Source organism: Varanus komodoensis, unplaced genomic scaffold (assembly GCF_004798865.1).
Source record: "Varanus komodoensis strain SLA01 unplaced genomic scaffold, ASM479886v1 scaffold8, whole genome shotgun sequence".
Taxonomy (NCBI): Eukaryota; Metazoa; Chordata; class Lepidosauria; order Squamata; family Varanidae; genus Varanus; species Varanus komodoensis.
In genome coordinates, this window is record NW_025336481.1 from 32,677,460 (window position 1) to 32,690,817 (window position 13,358).

The window sequence follows — 13,358 nt, forward strand, 5'->3', positions numbered from 1 at the left end:
GAAAAAAAATGTGATATAGGCTGGCCATTCTCAGCAACTGCTCCACGGTTATTATAATAATATAGTTACCATGCCAAAACTGAGTTTCTAAGCACTGCTCCACAAATTTGTCATTTCTTACCAGATATCTTTGTCCCACAAAAAGCGGACGAAGGATAATACAAACCTGAAATTGTAGCAGTGATAGCTATCTAAAAATATCAAAGACCAAGCATTTTGGCAGGATTTCCGAATACTTACCTGTAATAAAATAGCTGACTTGTCTGTTAGCATGTTCTGAATCAGCATCAGTGGTACTCAAAATAGCAACTACTCCTCCTGTTGGGTCATCTTCACTGACTGTCCCTTTGTAAATCTCTGCAGTGAAGCGTGGAGGGTTGTCATTCACATCAGTTACAAATACTTCCACAACCGCTGTAGAAGACAATGGCATTTTTTCAGCACGGTCAGATGCCGCCACAGTAATTCTGTATTTGTCCTGCCTTTCATGGTCAAGCTCTTTCAGAGTGGTGATCCAGCCTGTTTCCAGGTTTATGGAAAAGGACTCCATGATATCAGCATCTTGTGTTGGCTCTAACCTATAAGTAACCTGGGCGTTGCTTCCAGAATCTTGGTCAAAAGCTTTCACTTGTATGACTTTTGTTCCTGCTGGCATGTTTTCTACAATGTATGCTTCATATGGATTGGACTCCAGGATTGGTTGGTTGTCATTTGCATCTTTTATCTGAATGCTTATGTCTACTGAAGAAATCACTTTGTAATCTTCGTTCATATAATATGCTAGCACTGAAAACTGGTACCACTTTGTTGTCTCATGGTCTAAGCTTTTCTCCAGTTTCAGTCTTCCACTATGCTTGTCTATCACAAAATATTCATCTCTGTTGCTTTCAGGAGTATTTCCTTTAACAAGAGTATACAGCAAAGTATGACTGTGCTCTGCACGTATAGTATCAATATCAGTTCCGATAGGAGTATTTTCAGAAAGAGTGTAAGAATAAAATGGTTCTGAAAATTTTGGAAGATGGACTTCAGGGGAGAGTATTCTAACATACAGAGGAACACTAGATTCCTTTTGTGGGGCTCCACCATCCAGTGCTCTAACAAAGAAAGTGAGAAACTCATTTTCTAAACCGATTAAGCTTTCTTTTGTGGTTATTACACCAGTTAAGGGATTGATTTCTAAATTCTCTTGAACATTTTCAGAATCTGCTTCAATTGCATACATGATATCTGCATTGGTGCCCTCATCAGCATCGGAAGCTAAAACCTTAACGACAGTTGTACCTCTTGGAACATCTGATCCAATATTTACTTCATACTCGGATGCGCGAAACAAAGGGGCATTATCATTAACATCAGTAAGTATGACATTGATGCTGCAGAAAGCTACTTTCCCTCCAGAATCCGTGGCCATTAACCTAATGAAGATTACTTTTTCAGTTTGAGTTTCACGGTCAAGCTTTTCCAACGTAAATATTTGCCCCCTCTCATTAGTATAAAACCTATCTTTTGCAAAATCATTCACAATATGGTATGTGATCGTTCCATACCTGCCGATATCTTTGTCAGTTGCAGTAACTTCAGTCACCAGTGTATGCAATGGAGCATTCTCAGCTAGTTCTACCTCATATTCATTTTGACCAAAAATGGGGCTATGTAAATTAGCTCCAATTACATTTATAAGAACCTGAGCTGAACTTCTGAAGACCCCATCAGAAACAGATATATTAAGATGGTAAAGAGGTTTCAGAGTCTGTTTATGCAGGTTTGAAAGGGCAATGACCCCAGTTTTGCGGTTGATTACAAAATTCATATGATCGTTGCCTGATAATATGGAATATTCCAGTTTATCTGCATCTGAACTGTCTGCATCTGAGGCCTTTACACAAGTTACGAAGTGTCCACGGGGAGCCAGTTCACTGATGTTAGCTTCATAAAGCAGCTGGTTAAATACTGGTGGGTTATCATTTAGGTCTGTTATATCAACTGTTACAATAACATCACTGCTCAGTGGAGGCATGCCATTGTCTATTGCTCTTACTAGCAATGTGTGTTGCTGAATCTGTTCATAATCCAAAGTCCTTGCTGTCAGAATGAGCCCAGTGCTACTATCTATGTGAAAATAATCATGACTCTTGCTGTTGTTTTCTACCAAGTGATAAGAAATCCCTCTGTTTGTTCCAGAATCAGCATCTGTAGCCCTGACATGTACAACAGATGTTCCAATTATAGATGCTTCAGAAAGGGCGGCAGCATAAAATTGCTCGATGAAGAGAGGCGGATTATCATTGATGTCTTCAACTATTATGTCAACAAATACCTCAGCATGGGCCCCAGTCAAAGAATCAGTGGCACGCACGCTCAGCTTGTAGGCAGGGTGTGACTCAAAATCAAGAGGAGCAAAAGTATTGATAACTCCTGTATTAAAGTTGATCGTAAACTGATTGTAAGGGTCACCATCTGTGATGCTATAAAACACTTTGAGTCCTTCTGGGCTATTTGCTTGCACATGCACAACAGGACTATGAATCTGTATATTTTCCGGTATCTCTGCACTGTAGAAAGCTTTTTCAAATACTGGCATGGCTTTATTCACTACGGTGATTGGGACTGTCACTTCAGCAGAAAGACTTGGCTCTCCTCCATCCTTTGCTACCACCAATAGAAGATATTCTTTATTCAGTGTATCTGGGTCAAAAGGTTTCTTGAGCGAGATTTCACCCGTGTTTTCTATTTGGAAGTGATCATAATGTTCTTTGAGATAATAATGCACTCTTCCATTTCTACCAATATCTTTATCAACAGCAGTAACACGCCGAATAACTTGGCCCACTTCAGTATCTATTTTAACGGTTGCGTAATACGGAAGACTGACAAAAACAGGGGCATTGTCATTTACATCTTCTACAGTGACCTTTACCACAACATGTGCAATTATCGATGGCTTATGCTCCAATGTCACTTCCACAACAATGTCAAAGGACTCCTGCAGCTCCCGATCAAATGGTATTCCAGTGGTTGAAAGGACTCCTGAAGTGTAGCTAATTTTAAATCTATTGTCTGGGTTTAGAATATGATAAAACAAAGGCTCATTTATTTGACTCCCTATAGGAGTGATAACAGCTATAGTTTTTGCCTCTGTGGAATTCTCTTGGACTACAGCACTGTAGGAGCTGCGTGTGAACTTTATCTGACTAGCTTTGCTTTCTTTCACATTAATTTTTACAGACGAGGTGCTCAAAAATCTGCCGTCAGATGCGCGGACTGTCAATTCATATCTGCTTCTTAACTGAGTTGTATTTTGTACAGTTATCTGTCCAGTCTTAGAATTGATTGAAAATTTCTCTCCAATGTTGCCTTCAATGATAGAATACATTATTTGTGAAAAGGCTTCTGAGTCAGCATCTTTCGCATGCACTGTGACAACTTTCACTCCTTTATAGGTTGGCACGAGAACAGATGTTTCATATAAATCTTTAGAGAACACAGGAGGGCAATCATTGATGTCAATTACATAAATGGTAACGTTGGCAGCATATTCTGCAAATAAGTGTGGCGTTCCCATGTCATACACTTGCACAGAAAAGTGAAATGTATTTGTTTCTTCGTAGTCCAAGCTCATTACTGTACGGATGGCTCCTGTACTGGAATCAATGGCAAAATACTTGTGGACAGATGGCTCCACAATCTGATAGACAAGCAAAGCATTGGATTCTTTGTCCGCATCTATGGCTTGTATCACTAATGGGACATTTTTGTCCGTTAGGACCACGCTGTTAATTGAGGCTGATTCACTTACGCGTCCCGTGTATTCTGCCTGCACAAAAGTTGGGGCATTATCATTTTCATCTTGAAGATGCACCAGTACTGTAGTGTTAGCTGATTGGCCAGCCATGTTTGTACTCTGAATGGTCAGACTATAAAAAGGCAATGTTTCAAAATCAAGTGTCTTCTGAGAGGTAATGACGCCGGAATTTGGGTTAATAGCAAAGGCATCACCTATATTACCATCTTTTATCTCGTAAACTACAGATGACTGACTGTATGCAATAACCATTCCAATGAAACTGCCGATGCGGCTGCCTTCACTGATTTCTGTAGAGTACTCTTTCATTGTGAATTTTGGTGCTGCATTATCAGAAATTGTGACTGAAATGTGCACAGATGTTACTTCACTCATGAGAGGGCTCCCTTTATCTCTTGCCTTCACCATCAAAGTGTATTCATCCTGACTGTTGCGGTCTAATTCTTTCGCGATGGTAATACTGCCTAAGATAGGGTGGATATTAAAAGCATTTCCAATATTTCCTGTTTAAAAAGAAAGAAAGACAATAGCAGTAAGAAAGAGAATGGAATTACAGATCTTAACAACGATATTTACAGAAGGTTAATTTTATTTAGAAAACCTGACAAACTTGAGCAATTGTATACCAAATTCATAGACACACACAGATGTTCATTAAATTCACAACACTTTTACCCAAGTAAAGAAAACCAGAAAACACAGTGCATGAATTTTGCATTAAAACTCTCAGATGGCAGCCACAAGCAATAAGGAATGGTACTCAGGTAAGTGCATGGAATGATACACAAGAAAGTAAGTGGGCTGGTAGAGAAGGGCTGGAGAATTCCTTCCCTCTGCTGTGCCTAGCACAGAAGGCAAAAGGGCTGTCTGAAGGACATACCTTTCTCTGTGCTCAACACAGGAAAACAGCAGGCTGCTGAAGAAGGTGCAAAGTCCTCTATCTATTCTGTCAGCCCACTAGAGGCTAGCATTTATCTGGGGACAGGGACAAGCTCTTACTGTTTTGTGGGCTTATTTACAAGACCAAGTTGTAGGCAACTATCCAGCATGTACAACCACAATCAAACATCCTTTCAAGCATTATTCTGAACGAGTCTCAATTGAATCTTAATTAATAGTTGTGAAAATGTCCTTTTATAATATTATTTCCAAATCAGAATTACTTCAGTGAATTAGTTAAAACATTTCAGCTTCAAAATTACTTCCAATTAAAATGTACAGTTTAAGCTCTGTATTAAAAAATTCCCTTTGAGAAATACCCACTAGAATTTGACTTAATGAAAGTGAACCAAGACAAGCCTTTCAAAATGAAGCAGACAGTACATTGGGGGTTTTATATTTCACAGGAATTTAAAAAAATGAAACAATGGATTAACAGAAACTTCATTTCTAATCTTTTAATTAAAAAGTGCAGCAAAAATGTGCTATTCTTGAAACATTACCTCATCATGAAGAGATGCAATTAAAAATATTAAAATTACGTATTTGGGTAGGCAGTTGATATTATCTTTTTTCTTACTGAAGGTTGTAAACAGAGTGCCATTCTTAGAATATCCCACTGCTAATCCCATAAACCATTACAAGCATTTAAGAAATGTTCATCTCAGATACTTAGAACTTCTGACCTAATGCTTTAGCCATAAAGTAGTTGAAAAAACTAGAAATACAATGCTGAGAAAGTTTTAACATTTCCTCCCACAAAATTCCTTGGATAAAGAAGGAAGAAATGTATGTAAGAAGACAAGAAAGAGACAAAGTGTGTGTGTGGATATATGGACGTGTAGAAAAATTCTTCATAGCAAATGTCCAACTTTCGTTATGTGCTAGCTGCTGGGAGTATATGATGCTAATCTTTTGAGTTCCACTGGTTGCCACTTTGTATCTAAACTAAATTCAAAGGGCTGACAATCTTAAACCTAAACACACTGATGGGCGATATTTTGTCATCCAGATATTTTGGCCTGGAATCCCCATCAGCTCTAATCAGCATAGCCAATGGTAAGTGATCATGGGGACTGTCAGCATCCAGATGCTCCGGTCTGCAAGTTTCCCACTCCTTCTATAAAGACATACAAACTAGGAAATGCCAGTGCTTTTTCTCCTATAAATCCATGCCTGCTGTGAATTATAATCAGGAAAGAAGGTTTGCTGAGTGCCACCACTGTCCAAAGTGAAGCTAGAAAAGAGTGTATTTCTGTGGTAGTACCTCAATCTGTGGAGCATCCTCATCAGAGAAGGCCATCAGATTCATTGCATTATAGCCTTCTGGCATCTAGTGTATTTGCTGAACTCAGTGCAATTTAATTTAGTATGTTCCAGGCAATATCCTGAAGGTCACATTTTCTGTTTATTTATCCAAAAAGCATTTACTCTCTTGCCATTATTCGTCTGTATTTTTAAAGGTTTTTACAACTTACACAGGTAACCATTTTGCAAATTGTAAAACTATTTGCAGAAATAAATGTTGCTTTTTCCAATAATGTTTAGATTATACCACTGTTGAAGGATGGATTATGAATGTACCACAGTAATCACTGCATCAGCATCTATGTATCAACGTACACCCGGTGTGATTGGGCACAATGAAATGGTTAGGTACACTTAACCCATTAAAATCCAAGTAAATATTAAATGGTTAACTTGGTGTTGGCTTGTAGCTTCTGAAGCTTTGTTTTGCTGCAACTTAATGGGAATATAGCTAAATCTTGAACTGCCTCTAACAAGTTAGATCTGTCAAAACTGGCATACTGGATTACTGAGTTATAACTGCTATAGTCCTATATTTTAAATATTGCTGCTTTCACCTTAAAGCTAACATTTTTATTAATAATGAAAAAACATATAAACGCAATAAAAGAAACTGAAAGTATTAGAAGGTACCTGATTCGATGGAATACACAATTTCTGCATTTTCCCCTTTATCCTTGTCTAGTGCTGTAACTTGGAGAACAACTGACCCAACAGCTGCTGATTCATAAACTCGCCCTTCATAGGAAGAACTGGTGAACCATGGTGCATGATCATTTGTGTCACTAACATTAACGATGATTCTTGCAAAGTTGCGTTTGACAGGAACATCTTGATCCCGTACCTAAAATAATTGGCACATTACAAATAGTCAGCATTAAGAGTGCTTAAGAGGGTTGGACTGAGACTCAGAAAGTCTAGGTTCGAGTCTCCATATGAATGCCAAGAACAATGAGTGACTTTGAATCAGTCACTGACTCTCAGCTAGCCTACTTCACAGGGTTATTTTTCTAAGGATAAAACGAAGAGGAAGAAAACCTTGTAAGCCATCTTGAATTCCTTGTGAGAGGAAGAAAGGTGGGATATAAATTTAATAATAATTTTGTTTGCAATTTTATTCTGAATAATCTTTGCAGAACTGCATGAGGTGTATCAAGAAGCAAGGTTGAATTATACCCCTAGGTGACAATGTTAAAAAAAGAGATTTTTATCCAGTATCAATACTTTCAGTGTATTAAGTATTTAAGTATTAGCTCTTACTCTATTTGCAAAGTGCTTGTTTCACAAGAAGAAATACTGGGTACTAAATAAGGAAGGCCATGGCTGGAGATCCCTACAGATGAGAGAGATCACCGTGCATCCAGGATATATTTAAATACAGGGAGTACTGAATTTCAGTTAAAGAATAAAGAATAAAGAGAAAGCTCCTTTACCATCACTGTGAGAACATGCCGATGAATTGCTTCGTGGTCCAATCTTTCAGAAGTATAGAGAGAGCCAGTTGCAGGATCCAGACGAAACTTCTTAAGGCTGATGGGATCCATGCTACTTTGCATAGTATAAATTAGCTTATTCTTTTCATCTCTGTCTGAGGCACTAATTTTCAAAATTTCAGTCTCGGGTACTGTGTCCTCAGGTATAATGACTTGGTATTCTGATGAAGAAAACTCAGGCCTGTGATCATTTGTGTCTATTACTTTAATATATACCTGTAAAGACACAAAGATAGAAGGTGGCAGTGATAAAAATATTAGAATGAAAATATTTTTATGGAGATAGGAAAGAAATCTAGATAAGCATTCATGAAATGCATCAGTGCTCATAAAAGACAACAGACGACAGACAGAAACCAACTTAAATGATTTTCAAAAGGATAGTTGGGTTAGTTCAGGATGGTCCAACTTTTCGTACCTCATGGACTACATGAGGACTTTGACACAGAACCTGGGGGCTACACAAGGAATTACATTTCCATATTGTAAATCAAAGTGTCTGCAATATATTTATTGTACTTTATATATACAATATAGTTAATTAACCATTAAATGAGGGCCTGTGATCTCTACAGAGAACCCAGGTATCTCCTTCTCCAACTGCAGCTCAAGCTCAATGATCGCTCCTCTGGGGTAGCCCATCGCTTTCTTCCATTTCTGCCACCCAGAAACCCTCCCATGAGACCTCCTTGACCTCTCCTTCCTTTTTGGAATTGGTGCACTGAGTCTCTTGCACTTGAACTCTCCCCAGTATACCCTACCCACTCCTGCAGATAAGCATGAAGGTGGCTCAGGGCAAGCTGGGGTGAGCTCTTATGAGGCTACCAGCCTGGCCCACTCTCTTTCTGAAAAGAGCGGGGAAACGTGGGGACCCCTGAATGGCAAGAGGGCCACAGAACAAGGCCTTAGGAACCACATGCAGCCTCTGGGCTACATGTTGGATTACCCCAGGTTAGTTAGTCTGTTATTCCAAAACGGTCCTTTGGCACCTTAAAGACTAATAAATTGTGGCAAGCTTTTGTTTGTCAGAGACCACTTTTTCAGGGACATAACTGTTTGTTTGTTTGTTTGTTTACTTATTTAAAACTTTTATACGCTGTCCCTTATGCATGGCATCTTGGGACGGCTCACAATCAGTGAAATCAGAAATCAGATCCTAAAGAGGACAAATTTACAAAAGTATTGGTATCCAATAAAATAATTCATTCAGCTTTTCCGCATTCTCCTTATTCTTCTTCAAATTCATTATTAACCAATGGTCCAACTCCCTCTCTGCCTGGTTTCTTGCTTCTGATATATTTAAAGAATTTCTGAAACTGTCTGTTAATGAATAGTTTTCTTGACACTGCTCATTAACCAAGCCAGAGACCCTTGGCCGTCATGCCACCTTCAAGTCAAAGTCTGATATTATATAAGGTATCCTGAATATATGGAGGGCCTTTCAGTCATGTTCCCACTGAATCATTGTCTATTCATGCTACTTTGCACCCAGATAATTGTGTGTATATAAGCAAAACAGAGTATGTCAAAAATAAAAACACTTTATTGAAAATGCGAAATATAACCAATGAACAGTATCTTTCATCACAGCTGATTAACACATAATTAACGTGTCACAACAATTTTTAATCTAGGGAAGAACAACACATAGATGGCAGCAGTTATCCTTAAAAAACCCAATGCTTCTATTTATTACAAAGTTGATAACTAAGGCAAAAGCTATTAAGTAGATGGGGCTATAAAATATTTTATTCCCTATAACTATCAACCTAATTACTCAAGCATGCTCTTTTCCATTCCCCATGAATAATAATATTTATTTAAGATCAAATAAAAAAGAATTCTTGCTTTGAAGGCACTTGATTTTTCCCCAGCATAACTTTCTTCCTTAGTCAACTTTAACACTGTCAAAATTACTGCTGAAAGCCTTGAATCTGCTGATTCTCTTTGTGCACCAGGCATTCAGTGTTCAGTTGTGTATGAGGCACTAACAGCAATCTTGCTTACTGCCTCACATTTTTCCTCAAACAAAGCTATTTAAGTTATTTCACTGGAGTCAAATGCTCCACAGATGCTCATGGCCTGCAGCCAATCACAGCTTTCTCATGCAACAATCATATTCAAAAGGTTATTACATTTCTTTATAATGAGTTCATATATTTGGTTTACTATTTTTACACAGACAACAATCTGATAACATGCCCTTTTGCCAGTGAAACTGATGTAACACTAGAAAAAATGGCAGTTAATCAGGACTTGTTATGCTGTTTATTCTATTTCAAATGCTGAGCCAAGTATTTTGTGACATCAAGTATCTCAGGCAGCTTGCTGAACTTAAATATATTTCAGCATATTCTTTGCACACTACTTTATAATACAGCTATCTACAATTTCTAATTATTCTTACAGACCTCTGTGTTACTGAAGGATAAGAAATATCTTACTTAAAATAGTAATTTTTAAATAGTATCACATTCAAGAACAAGCTATAACTAATAAATCATTATTATTTTATTATTATTAAATGGTTGTCATTTCCTCAAAGTATGGCCTACTTTATATTCCAGCAGTAAAACTTCCCATGTTCCCAGAAATGAAATGACAGGTAAATAGTAAAATAGCATGGCAAAATAACAGTTTGAAACACATCTGCTTAAATACTGTATTACATTAATTCTGATGATGTTATATTGTAATGGCCTCTAAGAAAGCACGTTGCTAATGAGTAGACTTTAAACAAAATAAACAAATAATAGAATACTTTTGTTAGATTTTAAATTTCTATATAAAGAGGACGAGGAAGGGGTGAAGGAAGTAGGAATAGCATGAAGACTAAACCTTAAAGCATACCCTATTCATGTCAGAAGCTTTGTTGCTTATACTAATAATGCAGTTCTATTATAATGGCACAGAAATGTGAAATTCTAGCAGCTATAGTTAAAGTTAATTCTTTCAAGTAGGCAACAGGGGAATTCCAATCAAAAACAACCCTGTGTGCTCTTCTGCAATAGCTATTAACTATGTTCTTGTTCTCTTTTGCTAAAAGATGAAAAAAGAGATGATACAGAAAAGAAAGCAGCTGAAAAACTATCTGTGCATTTCAAACAGAGAAAACAGAAATGGACAAATCCATGCAGATTGCCAAAAGCAGGAACAGTGATTCACATTTTAAAAATGCAGAATGTTTAACTATTTTTATGTTAGCAAGCTATACTTCTATCATTTTTAGAGGCCATGCTGAATAAGCTTTAACAATGGAAACAATGTGCTCTAAAGCAGCTGTTCCAAGTAAGGAACAAATCTACTGTCAGCTTAAATTCTGATAAAGAGCGTAAGAAAAGCTCTGCCCAAAGGAGCTTCTAGTCTCTCACAGGGGCAACTAGTGACCAACATGTCTCTCCCAATTATTGTTCCCAGTAACTGATATTCAGAGTTATGTTGCTTCCAATCTTGGAAGTGATATGTTTGTCACAGAAGTAATAGATTTGCCCCTCATCAGCTTTTAAATCCATCCATTTGGTGGCCATACCCAGATCTTGTGGCAGTGAAATCCATACTTTAATGATGAACTGTGTGAAGAAGTCTTTCTATTGTCTCTCTGAATCTCCCATTTCAATTCACTGGCTAGAACCCTGGGTTCTAGAATTATGAGAGCAGAAAGAAGTTACTGTTCTCAGAGAAAGCACCATGTAAAACATAAATATCTCTATCATGTCTATTCTTTCTCACAATTTTTTAACTAAAAAAATCCAGACATTGTAATCTTTCCTCCTAGGCTAGCTACTCTAGCCTACTGATCATTTTGATTACTTGTTTCTGCACTTCTCCAGCTTTTATCGTTTAAGATGATTCATACCCCATGGTAATAAGCTTTACAAAAGTTTTCATGTATGACTTAGTAACAATTCATTATGCAATGTCATTCTAAATGAAAGTAAGGAATTTAACCAATGCAAAGTTGCTATCACTGGCCCCAAAGTAGCAGAGAGTAAGCTTAAGTTGAAAATAGGACATGTCAATGTATAAAAGGCTTTCTTGGTAGTTTCTATGGACTAACCTCCCTACTGTGGCTCAGCTGGCACTGAATCTGTCATCTTTTCAGGTTAAGACAGCCCTCTTTTCTAAGGCTTTTAAAGACTTACTGGCTGCCCGGGGGGGCAGGGTCACCAGTTTTGCAGAAATACTTTTTTTGTTATCTCTTGTTATTGTCTGGTTTTTTCTGTTTAAAACTTTTAAATATTTTCCCCAATTTTATTACATTTTATTGAATTTTTATCATCTGTTTTTATAGGCTGTGTAAATGGCCCAGGAAGCTTTGGCTGTGGGGCAGTATTGAAATTAATGAAGGAATGAGTAAATTAATAGGTAAGTCAGATTCATCATATTGAGACACACATGGGAGAACCAGAACTGGCTGTACTTAATTGATGGGAAAATAGTTGATAGCCGACTCACATAGCTATATACTATTATTTGCAAGATTAGAACCACTGAATATTTTTAAGTGAGATGGTTTTGCTATACACAATAGCTATACTACTGTGTAAATATAGCTGGGTTGAGACTTTTCTGTTTTGTTTCTTTAGCATTTTAAATTATTAAATCCCTTTATTTCTGTGTAAATTTTACATTGCCTGGCTTCTATTGCTCATTTACCTTTATAATACCAAAACATTATATAACCTTAAAACCTTATTGATTTCCTACTTCCTACTGCACCTGCCTTAGGCTACCAAACATTTGGGATATTGTATTCTGTGGGTACAGGAAACCACTTCTTGAAACAAAGTTCCTCTAATTTATACACAATGCAATTCTTCCCAGGAAGGAAAAAGGCAAGAAACTGGTACAAATTCTTCTTTTAATAAACACTTCATTAGAAATTCCATTACCTGGGTGCCAATAGTCCTAGTTCCATCTGTTGCTTCCACTGTCAGATTGTAATTTGATTTCTGTTCTGCATCAAGAGGTTTAGCGACAACAATGGTTCCAGTGCCCTTGTCCACATCAAAGCGGCTGTCATAGTTGCCACCTGCTCCAAGAAATCGAATGAGATAGAAGTTCATAACATGCTGCTCAGAAGTACCATTTCATGAGAATACACAATGCTATGATGCTTCACAAAAAGACAAAATATGTAAGACAAAATCAGCTCGGAAATATTTGCTGCTCAGTATGGGATTTACAACCTAGCTGCAATGCAAAAGACTGCCACAAGGGAGAAACAACTTAATGTCTCTGGCATTGCTATTTGACTCATGGTGGATTGGGTTTCCAGGGGTATCTTTCATGTATTGAAAAGTTTGATAGCTGTGCTTTAACAAACTGAATGTTCTGTAACAGCCTTGCAAATATACCCACTAGTCCTCAAAGAATGTTAACACAGAAATATGTGAACAGATGGGCTAGTAAAGTTATTTGTGGTCTTTAAAAAAGCTTAAATAAGGCTATTTCCCCCTCAAAATCGGGTTTTGGCTTGCACAGGTCAGTTATGTGTATTTACAAAATGTGGTTTTCTAAAATGTATTTATACCCTCTCCCCTCAAACTGGGGATGTTAGCAAAATCTTATTCATGTCTACCATGAGTGCAATCCACTGAGCACTGCTGCTATTAAAGTTACTGGAGCACCACTTGGTGGATTGTGCTCCTACGTACTTGCATGCTCTGGATCACTGGGGGAAAAAACTGAATGAAAGAGTAAACTAGAAAAGGAGTAAAGAGTAAAATAGGAAAGACCACAATGGCTGAGAAATACTAACAACTATTCTCTTGTGTGTATTTATTTTAGTCTTTTACAAAACTTCTAAATTG

General features: G+C 37.4%; 1 protein-coding gene across 11 annotated transcripts in view; it reads right to left on the reverse strand.

Moving 5' to 3' along the window:
* Positions 1 to 13,358, reverse strand: part of FAT1 (FAT atypical cadherin 1) — a 127,114-nt gene that overhangs the window by 36,513 nt on the left and 77,243 nt on the right. For 10 of the 11 annotated variants that reach the window (XM_044455259.1, XM_044455258.1, XM_044455249.1 and 7 more), the window contains exons 7-10: positions 12,438 to 12,577; positions 7,486 to 7,761; positions 6,686 to 6,896; positions 241 to 4,308 (exon numbers count right to left, since the gene is read on the reverse strand). In XM_044455259.1, the coding sequence (XP_044311194.1) occupies positions 241 to 4,308; positions 6,686 to 6,896; positions 7,486 to 7,761; positions 12,438 to 12,577 (4,695 nt within the window). Of the gene's footprint in view, positions 1 to 240; positions 4,309 to 5,445; positions 6,897 to 7,485; positions 7,762 to 12,437; positions 12,578 to 13,358 lie in introns of those variants that run through there. The other variant, XM_044455261.1, reaches the window with a different exon arrangement.